Source organism: Taeniopygia guttata, chromosome 1A (genome assembly GCF_048771995.1).
Source record: "Taeniopygia guttata chromosome 1A, bTaeGut7.mat, whole genome shotgun sequence".
Lineage (NCBI taxonomy): Eukaryota > Metazoa > Chordata > Aves > Passeriformes > Estrildidae > Taeniopygia > Taeniopygia guttata.
Window position 1 is genome coordinate 19,686,708 of NC_133025.1, and position 16,470 is coordinate 19,703,177.

Sequence of the window (16,470 nt, forward strand, 5' to 3'; positions counted from 1 at the left end):
CAAGGGAGAAAAACTGAAGTTCAGGCATAATGGCAGTGCAAGAATTCTGCAAAAATCAATTGCCAATGAATTTAGATGAGAAAAGGGGAGGAGCCAAACATCCTGACCACTTTTCACACCAACTGAAAATTTTGAAAGGGATTTATTGAAATGCATTCTGCACTGACAGGACTCGAATTTTACTTTAGAAGATACTTTATAATTCTGTTTTCCTGCTTGGAGACTTGTTTTGGTCAAACTATTGACAATCCTGCCCATGAGCAGAATTTCTATGCAATTCACTGTAGCCCAGAAAACTGTGTACAGGTGTAACAATATAGGAATTAATTGTAAAAAAAAAAAAAAAAAAATCTATTAATCATGCCTTACTTACCAACTGTGTGTACTCTACATCATCTCCCAGTAATCCTGTGTCATTCAGTGTATACTTTGCTTTCTTCAGTACAGCATCCACTGGGCCTTTTTCTACTTGGTGTTTGATAGCCTTGAACAATTTATAAAGAGGCTCCCCAGCATTGTCCTGTGCAAAGGAAAGGAAATGAAATAAAGCAAAATCAAAATACATACTCAGTACAGCTTTTTTAAGTATTACTGATTAGAAAAAAGAACCCACAGGCAACAGACTTCAATTCTTACCTTGAGGTACTGATACAAACAAATAGACATCCAGTTAGACAACATTCTCTCAACAACTGTTTCAGATCTGAAAAGAAAGAAACAATCCTGAATATAGTAAGGGCACTTAATGACAAGGTTAAAAAAAACCAAACCACTGCTTGCTTGAAATATAATATTTTTACATGCTTAAATGCACTCAGTCTCCTAATGCAATGATTTCCCTATAGAGTCTTGAAAGAGTATACTTGCTTTAGGATAAGTGCTTTGTATTGCTCATCATTCCTGAGTAGGTGCCTTCATCTCACTTCTGAAAAGCACACATCCTTTATTCAAAATCTTAAATTGGGTCTATGCTGTGAGAGCTAAAAAATTAACCCAGTTGTGCAGTTACTAGGAAACAACCTACAGATTACAAAACTACAACATACACAGAGCAAGATCTATTGAAATTTATTTGGAATAATGGCTGGGTAAAACACTAGAGCAAGCCCTCACTGAATGCACAATGCAGCTGATTATGTGCGCTCATTATGGAGGTGATATGTGGTATAAATTCTAGATCATTTCGAATAAAGGTAGATTAAAAAGTAAATTAAATGTTCAGTGTGGTATTTCAAAGTAAGTTGGTGTTTCTACACTGCAGTATTTGAATAAGCAGTCCCGTCCAGCATCCTGGTGGTGCCTTCCACAGCTGCTCCTGGTGGGCTTGTCTTGCTAATATGCTTGGGCAAGTTATTTCTGATTTTACAGATAGCCGGCATTTCACCACAGTCACAACGCAAAAGAAACACATTTACAGAAAGCCAGAGACATACAGAAAATATGACAATCATTCAAACCTTCTTAGCATCAGCTTTGGGTTTTTAGCCACAACATACTGCTCCATCAGTTCTAAGAACAGCGTCCTCATGATGTCAGTGTAGTATTCTAGTTTTCCATGTAAAGCGACAGTCAGTAAAGATGCAAAATACACTTTAGCTCGAGCAGAGAACTCCCTTTGGTTTTCCAGCGTGTGAATAAACTGAAAAAGAAAACAAATGTAAAATGAAGTCAGATTACAGGTTTCTGAAGAACCTCAACACTTGTCTGCACTAAGAAGACAAGCAGTATTATTTTGATATTAAATCTCCCAAGCCCTGAATCAAAAAGTTTTCAGAAGTTTGAAGGAGCTTATATGAAAATGTTGCCAAATTTTGATTTTCGATACACAATGTACTGAACTGACCTAAGAAATGCTTATATACTTCTCTTAAAGCTTATTTTAAAAGGATGTGTTAATTAAATGTAAAATAGTGTTCTGTGACAATTTTAAAAGAGAAAATCAACTCCCCTCTCCTCCAAATTCCCATTCCTTTCACATCAAATTACAAAGACACTAATGTAAGCATATCTGTAAATGTGCTCTCATCTTCCATGAACTCTAATTCTACCATTAAATAGTTCAGCGCTAGATTCTCATTAAATAAAAAAAAGAGAAAAAGCTACAAGTCTAAATCTATACTTAGGTGTCTGACAATGAGCTTCAGTTTTTGAGAGTGAGCAATTATAAGTCTCTTTGGAGCAGCTGTGAGCACTCATCAATCTTGTTGAATAGGCCACTTGAGGAGCCTCTACCTTCACTGGGGCAGAGATTCTGGAAGACGGCTGTCCACAGGTGACTCCTGTGAGGAGCCAGGATCAATTGTGATCAGCGCTCTCCAATCACATTTCTTAAAAGGCTAAACCAAATTTGTAACACCAGTTTTTATGCTAGATTTGGAAATACCTCCTTTTGACAACCACTGCAATGTTGACTAACTCCATATTACATAGCCTGGCATAGAAATGTGAGATCCAATAGGAAACTCTGGCTGTGATGCCACATATTTGCAGTGGTTACTGTGAAATCAGAACCAGATGAAAATCACTTATTTTTATTAATTTTTGTTCAGTTGTGCTTGCAAACCTGCTGTCTTGCACACATACACACAGGTATGCCTAGCTAAGAGACAAGGTGCATCTACTTCAGTACTCACGTTGATGAGAAATGATTTGCTGTTGAGGAGGTTGGAGAACTGGTACAAAGCCTGCTCCACGGTCTGGCGCCTGGCCTCAGGAATATCCAGCTTTCCTGTAATCATCACATCTTTCTCTCCATCTTTGGAGGGCAAGAAGAAGACTCTGTCTGTGTACGTTTTGTAGTCTAGTACTGGAATTCCAGCTTCGTTGATATCATTTGTCTGATCCTCCATCTCGATCATTAGATCTGCAATATGCAATGCAGTTTAATGGTTCAGTTTAAAAATTCTGCAGGTTTTTTAGGCAATACAAGCTCTTTGAGTGCCTTGTAATAGTGAAAAAGCAACTCAGCAGAAAAACTTATTTCATCTCACATTTTCTCTTGCTATTTTTAACAATCATCCTATTAACTATAACCACAGCTAATCCTATGGTGACCTGAGGATAACTGCCTTTAGCACTGATGGTTTCCTTGTTATTGCCTAGCTGTAAAAGGGCCTTTATGGTGTCTGAGCGAGTTAATATAGATGAATGTAGGATTATAGTTCAGAACTAGAAAAAGGCATTGCAATATTTTTTGTCTTGTTTTGATTTTATTTTTCTTTTTTCCAAATCCATATTCTATACCCTCTGAGTCTAGTTAGTACAGAAAGTTATTTTAAAAACACATCAATCCAGGAAAGAGAGGTTTCAAGTGTAAAGCAAACTAATTTAATAGAAAGGAAGGGAATGGCAGAAAGGAAGAAGGTTAAATGATTCACTGAAATGGATGGAAATATTTCTGTGGGACTCAAAAGCCTGAAGTTTTTAAAAGGGGCAAAAATTAGAGAATCATCCTTTGAAGCACCTACTCTAGCTGAAGGCTTTCCAATTACCCAATACTGCCGATTGATTGGAACACCATATTAATCAATATAGTGACCTATTGTCTCAGGAGTTTTATTGCTCTTACTCATTCATTTGCCTCTTTATTTTATAGCATTCATCAAAGGTGAGGGACAAAGAATCTTCTTGTTTCCCTCTGAGTGGTAATAAAACTTCCTTCCTGCTGTCCCCTTCCTTGGCTTTGTTCTTGCGTATTTTAGAGAGTTTGCACTTTCTACTGCTGATATTACAGTTTCAGAGCATGGAACCAGAATATGTTTTGACTTCAGTGTTTCATTTAACTGTAAGTCAAGGTGGATGTAGTTTAGGAACTGGATTACTCCTTGGATGCGAATTCTATTCCCCCAGTGCTTGTACTTTGTGGAGCAGAGAGGAAACTTTCAACCCAACAGGTAGTAGGAATGTGTAACTCTCTACTCTTGCCCCAGCAAGAGAAAGGTACCTTATCCTTTCAGAAATGGTAAGATGTGCCCGGGGAGAGGTGGGGAGAGGGAGGGAGAACCTTGATAGATCCTCTCACAGCTCAAAATGCAGTTTGAAATGAAGCCCATTTGGGATTGATTCAAACATTTGCTTCTAGTTTGTGTCCAGAACCTGGAAGGAGTTGGTTTTCCAGAGAAAGCAAGCTTGTACAAATAAAGAACATCCTGTTCCAGAAATACCAGAAAAAACAAGACTGAGGGAGGCTTCCAGCATGGCTGAAATCTTTGAGATGCCCTCAGCTTCTTAAATTATTGTCAAACTCTAACCTGAAATTGCTATTTTATTCAATCTTGCGTTTTAGCCACTGTCAATATGAAATAGTGTTTTCTCTGTAGCAATAAAGCATGTGGGTATCTTTTTAATAGAGATTATTTCAACATGACCCAACAGCAAGTATAATTCAGATAATGAGGTGACATTTCATGGTAATCATTTAGACCAATATTTGCAAAGTTTGCACTCAGATGCCTAATTTAAGTGTCGTGATGAGTAGTCCAACATGTAAAAATGCTGAGCCTTCACATGTCCTGCTGCCTTCCCTGGGATGATGCCTCTACATTTACACAAAACAATTAGCTATCTCCTCTAATCAAGCTTAAGATTTTCCCATGGTGAACATGGTAAAATGCTATTTTTTTCCTGTGAGCTTACCAAATTATCCCTTTGTATGCTAATGACTGCAAATAAATTTTGCATCTCTGAAAACAGCTTTTAATGTGCATACATTGCACACACAGTCATTGTGCTAAATATTAAGTCCACTCTTAGTCACTATAAAACATTCTTATCTTTGTGTTAATGGCCAATCACATTAATACCTATAAGTAACCCCAATCTTAACTAGTTTCTACTCCCAATTTCTAACTCTGTTCTTCCTTTAAAGTAAAATAATAATTTATTTTAATAACCTCAGCTACCTATTTTATTTTATTTACTTCTCTCATACATAATAGCAAAATGCCTGCTCTATGTCAATGCCAGTAATGAAGACTACTAAGATGTATTGATTATTTCTTTCCAGAAGACACTTTTAGTGTTCTTTCAGCATGTCTTGATTGCTGAAGAAGACCCATAGCAGTGAAAATATCTGTAATACCTGTGAACTCCTTCTTGCATCGGTCTCTGACACTCTCCTCCAGGCCTTCAAGTTGTGATTTAATTTTTTCGTATTCTCGTTCTGCTTGTTGGCTCTTGCGTCTTTATGGAACAGAGGTAAGATTAAAAAAAAGTTACAAAATGCAAAAGTAAATAATTTGCAAAAGCTTGGAGAGGAAAGCCCAGGGACTGGAAGAAATTTTCATGGCTTTGATTTTTTAAAATACAGCAGAAAGAGAATGGAGGAGAAAAACAGCACCGGTGGTCTTAATTCCATGTAAAGCAACTTGGCGCTATCATGGGCTGGTTGCTTCAAAGCAGACTTGGCCAGTAATTTAAAATCCAGTAAGAAGTAGCTACAAATGCTTTCAATCATATATCAAGTAGAGGAACTCAGTTTGAGCAAGGATTGCTTGCAACATGTCCTTTACTGGCCCTAAGCCACCCAGGAGAGTGTCTGGGATCAAACTCAGAAGGTTTGATGGAGGTTTACAAGAACTGTACAGCACATGCTTCAGCTGTATTGGTATGTACCATAAGAGTGGAATCCACCCCTTCCTGAAGGACAGTATGAGGCCCTCATTACTAACCTTAAAATTGGACTAAGTAGATTTTAAGTGAAATACAGACAGATATTCTGGCCCTTTATGAAGCATGAATTCCAACATTAACCATGAAGTTTGTGTGTGGGTAATTTAGCTGGAAAAATGAAAACGACCCCTTAGTCAAAACCATCCAGCTCAAGCCTACAGTGCTGACTGAGACAATATAAATGCTCATGGGTATTCATAAAGAATAAGTTATCTATAAGTTATCTTCTCCACAAATGCCACTGTAGCAGCCATTTCAAAAGGGTATGTGTGCAACTCAGTCTGCACTTGTTTACTTGGGAAACCTGGGACGAACTGTGTTTACATATAAAGGAGGGACTGGGCTGACTTGACACCAAGGAATTTGGCATGCATGAAAGGAATAAATTGGTGCTCATACATATTTCCAGCTGTAACTCCTTTTCTAAACTCTGCAGCTCATAAAAAAGATGAAGATAGTTTCTGTAGACTGAGCTGAAAACAATCAGGTAGTACCTTGAAAGCTCTAGGAAAACAAAAGCACCTAACTAGAACTTACCTGTAGCAGATGATAGAAATGATGATGATTACTATCATAGGAATAAGTACCAGTGGCAAAATAAGGTTCAGTGGGATATCAGTCACACGGTTATCATATTCCACCCTTCCAAGGATCCATTCCCGGAGTCCAAATTTTACCTAATTAGATAAAAACAGACATTTGTTTCAAGAAGTGCAAATGTAAGATGGGCCACTTCTCAGTTGCATTCTAAATTCTTAGTAATTTTCACAAGTGAATTTCTAGCTCAAACTTCCAAACAAAAGAAATACTTCTGAATATATTAAACTGACTTTGGGTCACTAGCACTTTATTCCATGAAGTAATTTAATTTTGCTCAGCTGAGGAAGAAAAATCCCCAGTCTGTCTGGCTAGAGTTCTACATTTTGATATAATGAAGGTATTTGGCAGCCTTGAGACTGCTCTTTTTGTGTGACATCTTTTATGCAGTAGGCAGAAGCTGGAGGAACAAAGAACTGCAAAGAGTTTCTTCACAGTGCTACAACAACTTTGGAGAACAAATTACTTCAGTCAAGAGGCACTGTAACAGTGTTATTTATACATGAAACTAAATTCTACAGAAAAGGTAACGTACAATGAATTCAGGAAGGTTATTGATGGTATCTCTCTTCTGCCGTTTCTTTGGTTGAGGCTGTACTTCTGGTGGCTCACAATATAAGTCCGTTTCAGTTAGAGTTTTTATATTGCAAGGCTCATCACCCACAAAAGCCTGGGCCTCATCTATCGTCATGGCTTTGTTCAGGTTACTGCCCTAGACAGAAAATAAAAGGCTGAGTTATCATCACAAAGTCTTGGGGGACAAGAAATCCTAAATTGCAACTTTCCATTTGGATCACTTTCAGCAGCAGATATGATTTGCACTGCAGCCTAAAGAACAGCAGAATGATTGGGATTTATGTGATTCCTCTCCTTTCCTTCCTGGTGTGAGATGAGATGTCCCTTCCAATTCCTAGGAGGTCTATTGGGGAGGGCATTTTCAAATGCAAATGCCAGACTCAGCAGGAGGGGGCATCCTCGGCAAACCCAAAGTGCAGCTAAAAAAGACAGGAACTCTTTCTGAGAAAGGGTGTGGGGAGGAAAGGGATGTTCATCATCTAGCAGAGGTAAGGGACTCTATCAAGAATTTGGGGTATGACACCAAACATCTGATAAGGATTTGAGAAAGGAACGAAAAATTCCATACGTGCTTCAAGGACAACATGAACAAGCACCAACTTTTGACAAGTTTACCTTTGCATTAATAAGTTTGTTGACTTGTTTTTTGATGCCATCTGTGAAGTTTTCAAAAGTTGGGTCTGCAACATATGCAAAGGAGTGGCTTTCATTTTTTACAACCAATTTATAATGATCCATTAGAATAACAGTGGTAATGTTATAGTTTTCTGGGTCTTCCAGTATTGGTGGGGAAGAAAAAACCACTGTGGTTTCATTAAGTCTTGTAACAACCTTTCCATAAAACTGTAAGAAAGAACACAAGAAGAAGAACATGCACATTTTAGAGTCCAATTCCTTTCTGTACATAACTGTTGATAACTTTAGACCATAGAAATAAAATCACTGAATTTATATCCTCTCCATACAGCAGAAATACTATAGTATGAAGTATTTTTGAAAAAGAAGATGAAATAAATTTGATTTGTTGATGAGAAATCATCGATTCACTATATTCCAGCATTTGCCTGCAGAAGAAGCTTGGGCTACGGGTCAATTTCCATTGCCTCCAATATATATGGCTCTTTACCATACCATTGGTATGATATATGGACTGATACCATTAAATTCCTCTCAGATTAGGAAGTTAGGAAGTCACCCTTAATCCTGATCATCTTCTGTACCTTTGAGTAACTTGGGTCAATTCTTTTCTGCCTATACCATATAATACCTCATTGAATTTCAATATAATCATTAAGTGAAATTTCGGAATAAAATTCAACAGTTGTCACTCAACTACTCAAGGTAACAACTCAGTTCACCCATCCTCCATCCCCAATTCCACAAATGTTTTTACCCTGACACTTTCAATCATTCAGTAACATCAACCACAGCCAACAACACTAATAGGAACCCTCAATATTTATTCTATCTCCACCTCTGTTTCTCACTTCATACTCAATGCAACTAGATAGCTTCTCCCCAACATTTCTGATATTGTCACGTAAGTGAAAGCAAACCAAAAGATTAGAAAAGCTGAGTAGTCTTCAAAGTCTTAATGAAGAATGTGTGCTATAGGTAATGCTGTCTTAAGCTAGCGGGTTGAGTGTACATAAGAGGAGGTGTAAGAAATATTGATAAACACTGTCAAGAATGCTAAACAGACTTTTAGATTGTCCTGGGAGTTAAGATTATCAAGATAATTACCTTTTGAAGTTTATACCCTAAAAAATGTAGTCAGTTTTCCTCTTAAAAATCTTTAGGGATAGGGTTCTAATGGATCCCAACACAGCTGGCTTTGGCATACTCTAAAAGTTGAGTCATGCATATAATACAAAACATGCACATTACAAACTCTTTATGGATCACAAGACAGCCTTACACTGAAGAGCCAGCCTTAGAAAGAGTCTTATAATGTTCTTACTGGAAGATAACTTTTAGGTATAAATCATGTCATTAAGTTGTGATCTTCACTAGAAGAAGGGGAGATTGAGACTATTGGTAATGTCAGTTCCTCATAACAGATGTGAAAAGGGTTTTTTTTAAATGTTATTTTTCACAACTTTTTGTGAGCCGTTGCAGGTGGAATATGCATGAAGCAAAAAAAGAGAAAAAGACTTGGCTCATTGAGATGGCAAGAAATAAAAGACACTGTGCAAAGCTGAGTAGTCTGCATTGTCTAGATTTAGATCCTGCTTCAGGCAAATTGCTAATGGCTGCAAGGGGAAAAGGAGAAAGATAAAGAAAAAACAAACACTTCCGAATTCTGAAATACATGTTTTATCCTTATCCATTATGAATGAAATTAATTTTAAAGCAGAAGTTTTCAAATTACAAGCGAATGTAAGGCAAGACGGTAGGAAAATCAAGATCTTCTTCCTCAGGAACACCCTGAACAGACTCAGAAATCTGATCAAACCTTATTTCAGTCCAAGCCCAGTGAAGTCCAGTGGGAAAATTTATAAGCAGTTTTTGAACAGATTTTATGTTGTACATCCAGTGTTACTCCTTTGGGGGAAAAGAAAGAAAATTACCCTTTTTTGATTCATCCTCCCTGCTTCTGGACGCTCTGCATATATCACCAATGAAAAAGTCTGGATGAGCTCAAAACCGGTTCCCGTTACTGTAATATTTCTCCCTCCACTGTAAGGCAGAATGAAAAAAGAAGTCAAGTCATTGGCAGACTACTACAGCTATGTACTGCTTCATTCTGCACTGCTATTGCTTCCACTGAAAAAAAAACCCCTATATGTGTAATGCCTATATGACAATTAGATATCCTACCAAAAAAACTTATGTTAAAGCTATTGATGATGAAAGCACTTAAAAGATCAATGTAAGCTTAAAACTCTATTTAAAACAGCAGAACTGAAAAAAAGTACAAATTGCTTTGCCAGGATTTTTGGCTGTACATTGATGCCAATCTTTGTGTGCTTTACTTCTCCAGTGTTACTATTTAAATCACTCTGCCTACAATACACACATAGAGACAGAGTTGAGAGTATATTTTCCACAGGTCTATAGGGACCTGGCTTCTCTATTCCCTTTTATTTGCAGCACATTGTTGAAAAAATAATACATTCACATAAGAATAAAAACGAATGTAAGCTGCCAGTGGGAATTAAAGTCACTGAAGTGACATGGATTTAGAGGGATAGTAAACCTCAAAGCAATCCATAAAAATAGGCTTTAGTTTATATAGAAGAAAAAAAAAAGTCATTTGAATTCCATGAGGTAAATCACTATTGATCTACCAAAGAAAAATTCCAGCCCCCAAAGTCACCCAACCAAAAATGAAAAGGAAACATCAAAACCAAATCCTATTTTACACAAGTGATTTCTCAATATTCAAGAAGACAGGTACTAACATCTCCAAGAGAAGTCACAATCAAATTTATTTTTAATGTTCTATTGGATCATGATGTTATACTTTTTAGCTTGACCTTCAAAAAGGGGTAAATATTTGGAAGTAAACAGAATACTTTCAAACATCAATTGCAGTTAAGACCACAAGCCCTACATACCTAAATGTGTGCATTGCTAGAGTATAGGAGTTTATTCCAAACAATTATATATTTAATATTTTTATTATCTATTACACATATTTTAAGCCAGTTGTGAAGAAAGTTACAACAAACATTTCATTACCTGCTGAAGCTATTTACTGGCAGGAATTTGGTGACAGTAGGATTCTCTCTGTATGTAAACAGCTGTGGTACAGTAATTCTTGTGCCCCCATAGTGCATTGTGACTAGAACATGTTCAACCTTGTTATTACGTCCTGTAATGCAGATGACCTCGTCTCCAAATTCAGTACTAGATTGAAGAAGAAAAAGAAAAGGAAACATCTTCTGTTACTAACATTATGGAGTTTTGTATTCTTTTACTGTATACTCCAGAACAAAAATACCAGGGTTCTATTTTTGCTAGGTATAGTAGCTATAAGAGGAGAAAACACTTCCATCAGATCACATAAGCTTTTTAACAAAAGAGATATAGGATGTAACAACGAACAGTGTACAAACATAGGAACAATGCAATGTCAGCACACTTAGTGTCCTTCCTTTTTTTTGAGAAAAGAAAAGGGCAGCAATTAATAAAAGGAAATAGAAGGGAGAAGAACAAACCATGGGAGACTAAAAAATTAATATTTTATAAAAAACCACTGAGGACATGCTGAGTGAAAGCATGAGTGGGTTTGAAACAGCCAGTCTAGCAGAGAAAGCCAAAAATGGAGAAATCTTTGGACATCTAAATTCTCCCACTTAAGGTGTTTTTACAACTGCTGCTTCCCCTGAAGCCTCTGAGTGAGTTTCTATCTGAATGTTACATGCAGAACTCCATTGCATGGGAGGAGTCACAAAGATATAGACAAAGGACTTGTTTAATTTATAAGGGGCAGAAAAGGTTGGTGCTTTTTTAGGACACAGCTCTGTATTGTTAGGTACTCAGGCCACGTACACATTGCAAGGCTGGCTACCGACTGTAACTTGAACATCTTTCTTGGAACCAGTGGCCAGATTTATACCAGAGATGGTAAGTCTTGTTCCACCTGCTTGTGGACCACTTTCAGGTCTTATTTGAGTAGGATGAGGTTCCTGCAAAGAGAAGATAGTCACACTAAGTGAGAAAATTAAAATAAAATTTATACCAGTATTATTTAGTTTAATAGGTAATATAAGTTTAATATTACTACCTGAAAAAGAATAAAATTAGAGCAATGACCTATAAATCTTCTAAAATGAAACAAAATCTTTTAGAATTCATGTTAAAATAAGTAACAGATAATGTGAATGCACTTTTTTATTTATTGTATTTTATGAGGCTTTATACCAGTTTCAATTCCCTATCACAAAATGTAGTTAGCAGCCATTAAGTTTGCGAGAGCTTCCTGTTGGATTTCCTGGTTTCATACTTATTTTAAGATTTCTCTCTTCTTTATGGCTGAGTCTACCTTCATCTTTCCTTACCCATTCTTATATTCTGTGTCAGCTACAGGAGACAAAGAACAAGGTTTTCAAAACTTGCACTACACAGAAAGAATACAAAGATTCGCTTTCTCTCAAAAGGCTCTTGATAACTGTGGTAAAATTGTTAACCTATTCTTAGCAACAAACTTGCAAAGAAAGAAAATCAGAAAATGCTCAAATTGTCTTAATGTACCTAGAACCTTGGAGTGGGTTCCTTAAAACCAATTAAATCAAGCAGACACACTTTAAATCGTTATACAATTTGTTTTATATTTATATTTCTCAGTAAGTTCCCTCCTTTTGTTCTCAATTCAGTCTTTGTTTCAATTATTGCATTCTGGGAGCTCTAACAAACACCGTAAATTAACAGTGAGTGCTTTTCATGAGCAGCGTGATTTAATTACTTTGTCACTAAATAGTTTCTGCTTCCAGTTGAGAAAAGCATCCTTATTCAGGACCACACTGAAGCTGCTGAATCAAGAGGATGACCGAAGCTGAGCAAGCCGTGTGATGCGGGGCTCCAGCCGGCTCCGGCTGACACTGCCTGCTGACCCCACTCCTCACCACGCCTGCAGACGTGCCACAGCCCTCGTCCATGGGGCCACAGCTGCTGTGCCTGCAGGCAGCACCATGTCCTGGGCAGGCAGCACCATGTCCTGGGCAGGCAGCACCATGTCCTGGGCAGGCAGCACCATGCCCTGGGCAAGCAGCACCATGCCCTGGGCAGGCAGCACCATGCCCTGGGCAGGCAGAACCATGTCCTGGGCAGGCAGCACCATACCCTGGGCAGGCAGCAGCATGCCCTGGGCAGGCAGCACCATACCCTGGGCAGGCAGCACCATACCCTGGGCAGGCAGCACCATGCCCTGGGCAAGCAGCTGCCCTGGGCATTGCACACAGACACAGGATGGCAGGTGTGGCTGGTGCATTAGGCTAGGACATTGCTATGAGGGAACCTGATCCTGTATTTGCTGAAGCATAGTAGATCAAGAACTTAAGGGAGGCTGTGAATAGGTGATGCCTTTTCTGATGTACAGCTGTACCACTTCACCATACTAAAACAGGCTTTTCTTAAATAAGTAAAAAAAAGTAATAAGCTTATTTCCCAGACTCATGTATATTTGTAAATGACAGCTGTTCTCCTCCTCTTGCATAGTCTTGCAAAAATGGTTGACTGCTAATAAAGTCCAGGCTTGGAGCTATTTCATATGAAGCACATGCAAATAAAGAAAGAGGAATGAAGTTTGAAAACATCCCTTGCTGATGAGGGTTTCCTCAATCACTATCACACAGCACTGACCTTCCACTTGAAGGAGGAAAAGCCCTTCTCAGAGACAGAGAGCAACACATCTGCCTCTTCCTAGTCATGCAGTAAACCCCCTTCTTTCTTGTCATTTTGCTCAGGCACAGACCATCTCTGTGACAGCTTACAGCTACAAAGCCAAGGGCCCACCAATTGCAGGGAGGAAGGGACTGATATACTGCATTTCAGTTCAAAGCTTGGTGAGTCATCAACAGGTTTTTAACAAGCGGCAGGAATCCATAAAAATGCATCCAGCTGACTTCATGGTTACTTTACAAATTTGTTTTATTGAAGCTCAGATATTATAGAAGCATGGAGAACTCTTACGTGTTCTGCTTTTTTTATACTTTCATGTCTAAGCAACTTCCCTCTGAAGGAATGCATCATGGTTCAGCACACTTCACAAATCCACAATGACAACCGTAATTTGCTCTCGAGTCATTGAGCTTTAGGAATATGCTTTAACTAATTGGGTGTCAATTGCTTTTCTTCCCCGAGAGAAATCTGTTTGTAAACCCTTCACTCCTCAAGAGCGAGCATATGACTGCTCTCATGCACTACCCTTTGATTTAGCTTTAATTTAATACATCACTCAGGTTACAAGACTTTATATAGGGAAGTCACTCAAAGTAATTTTAAAGCATTTTAAAAGCTCATTTAGGTCTATATAAGTCTGTCTGTGCATCCTCCTATTTGGATTTAATTGCTCACTGATTTAAGCGAGATTGAAACAAGACACACCAGGGTAAAAAAAAAGTTTTAGGGAGTCAGTTTTAAAAATCACATTTGAAGTTTAAATTAGAATAAATCTAGATATCCACTTTATAGGAAAATCTCATTTGTGCTTCTTTACAACAGAATTTTGTTTCTAAAAAGATTACAATTAGAACTGTATATGAAATATACAGTTTATAAAAATGGGTCAAATACTTTAAGCATAACCTTACCACATGGACAGAAAACCATACCTTTTATTAAGTTCAAATTAAATCCTAATTGCTATAAATTGTTCACCATGCTAAATTTCTGCATTTTCCACAGGAATTATTAGCTGCATAGCATGCTTAAGATAGCTTTGAGATTAATGTTTTCCTCAAGAACTACTAAAGAAGCAGTATAGGCAAATTATTTCTCTAACTTCTGAAAAAATCTGTTTAAAATCTGTAGCCTTTTCCCTAAATACTACCTCCACTGGAAGGTTAGGCTCCAAGGACAGGCTTAAGATGAAAATGAACAAGAAACCACTAAAAGCAAGCCTTTAAACATAGACTAAGAAACCAAAGAAAAAAAGGTTTCTGAATCATCACACACACTATTCTCTGTAACTCAGCATAACAAATGAAAGGAAGCTTGCTAGGAACTTCAGTGGACAGCCATGTTCATTTCTCTTAGCAAAAGTGGGAGTTAACAGCTCCGTTGGGTTATCTGATGGGTCCCGTAGGCAGGGCTCAGCTGTCTCTGTTGCCAGCAATCAATAAATGCAGAGTGAGCCACAAACTTGGACTCAAACCACTCAGCATCATTGTCTTTGAGGGACCTGCTAGTGGTTGCCTGCATTTGTCTCCCTAAGAATAGGGACGTAGATGTAACCAGCTAGCAAAGTTATCTCTGAAAAACACAGCTCTAAGGGGGATCTGAAAGAAATATCTGTTCTGTTTTCCACAGAAACTGGGTTTTTTTCTTTTTCCTTAGAAAGTAATCAACTCCACTTCTTGGAATTTAAAGCTCAGCTACACCAGACAGGAGAACTCACCACCACTCCTCGTGCATCCATTGTGCAGACACATCTCAGTTGCACTTCAGGCTGAATGGAAAAGAACCTCTCTGGGAACTATCACAGGGAGCAGCCAAAGAGAAGGTGGAATGGTTATGGCTAACCCTTATTTTGTCTTTAATTGCTGATCTTGCAGCTGTCCCTCAAAGGACTATTTTAAAAGCGCTTATTCAAAATATTCATATTTAACATATTTAAAGTAATTCTGCAAATACCAGGAGCTCTCAAGGGAACAAATAATGTGGATGCCTCATAAAGATGATCTAATGATGAGAATCTGAATGATGCTTTCTGTGCAGAGAAATTCTTCAGCATGACTGCTAGCACTTTGTTACTATAAACTTGGAAGGAATATTATTTGATTAATTTTAACTTGCTATTTTCTGTTTCGTATTTCCCATCTTTCCCTTCCTCTGAAGGACTTGCCAGAAAAAATAAGCAGCTAAAATAAATTATCAAGAATTTTAACAATTTTAATAATAATTTTCTTGCAAAACCAATGTACTATGAATTAGTTTTATTGCTCCTCTAAAATATTCATGGATGGCTCAAAGAACAAAGCTCCATTGGCCCACCTGGCAGTCTTCTTAAGAGTACCAATAAAGAAAAAAGTAAGGTCATGCAAATGCTCAACCAGAAAGCATTTTTCAAAAATGCAATTAGGTAGATAGGATAAGGAGGAGAATGATACTTTACCGAATGCCAAGTTAATTTGAAAAAATGCCATCGGTGGTGATACAAGACCTCAACAAGAACTGTGTTACCTAAGGAGGAGGCAGCCCCTTCCCATGGTACTCAGCAGTCAGACAGACACATACGGACCCTTGCAAGGTGCCAGGTCTACTCTCATCTTACAGAGTCTTGTCTTACGCAGCCTGGCAAAGCTGCACCTGACCCACAGCCCTATGATGCTTACCAAAGTCTTACATGAGATTCCTTCTCCTTGCAGAGGAAGACAAAGGGCAGACAGTAAACTCTGTGCAAACCTTCTTTGAGGGATAATAAGAATGATGCTTTTACCAAGAGCCCTTTAAATTGAACTCAACCTGAATGTTCAACTGTTACAAATGGGACTGATAAGCCTCCAGCCTCAAGTGCTGCAGTATCAGTGATGCTATTTTGTTCTAAATCCTCTCAAGGATTTCCTCTCTCCTTCTTTCTGCCTTTTTGTCATTTCAGTCTCTGAATCAGAAGTACACCTGCTGTCATGATAAATACCTTGCTTTCTTTTTTAGCCCTCTGCACCTTGAGACCTTTGCTGGCTCCGTCAGAAGATATCTGGGGGAACTCACACTTTCTGTAATATCACTGTAACATCACACTGCAGTGCTCAGTGCAATTATGATGTTAAACAGAACATTTGATAATGTGTCCTGTATGGAGTTTGTAGCAGTCCTGTAATAATTCTTCTGGAAGACATCAGCCCTTGTGAGGACTTGGCAATAGTTCCTTTCTCATGGACACAGTAAAATTTAAACAACCTTGCAAATGATAATTTAACCATTATTTTATAATTCCTTTAAGTGTAGAAAATAATTCAAACC

The 16,470-nt window shown here is 38.0% G+C and overlaps 1 protein-coding gene across 3 annotated transcripts in view; it reads right to left on the reverse strand.

Annotated features, from left to right (window-relative positions):
• The window catches only part of PLXNB2 (plexin B2), a 250,688-nt gene that overhangs the window by 21,920 nt on the left and 212,298 nt on the right, over nt 1-16,470 (reverse strand). For all 3 annotated transcript variants that reach the window (XM_012568964.5, XM_030256458.4, XM_072920816.1), the window contains 11 exons: nt 11,341-11,477; nt 10,528-10,695; nt 9,414-9,522; nt 7,459-7,686; nt 6,803-6,979; nt 6,208-6,347; nt 5,081-5,181; nt 2,634-2,863; nt 1,458-1,639; nt 637-703; nt 374-520 (listed from right to left, as the gene is read on the reverse strand). In XM_012568964.5, coding sequence (XP_012424418.5) covers nt 374-520; nt 637-703; nt 1,458-1,639; nt 2,634-2,863; nt 5,081-5,181; nt 6,208-6,347; nt 6,803-6,979; nt 7,459-7,686; nt 9,414-9,522; nt 10,528-10,695; nt 11,341-11,477 — 1,686 coding nt within the window. The remainder of the gene's footprint in view (nt 1-373; nt 521-636; nt 704-1,457; nt 1,640-2,633; nt 2,864-5,080; nt 5,182-6,207; nt 6,348-6,802; nt 6,980-7,458; nt 7,687-9,413; nt 9,523-10,527; nt 10,696-11,340; nt 11,478-16,470) is intronic.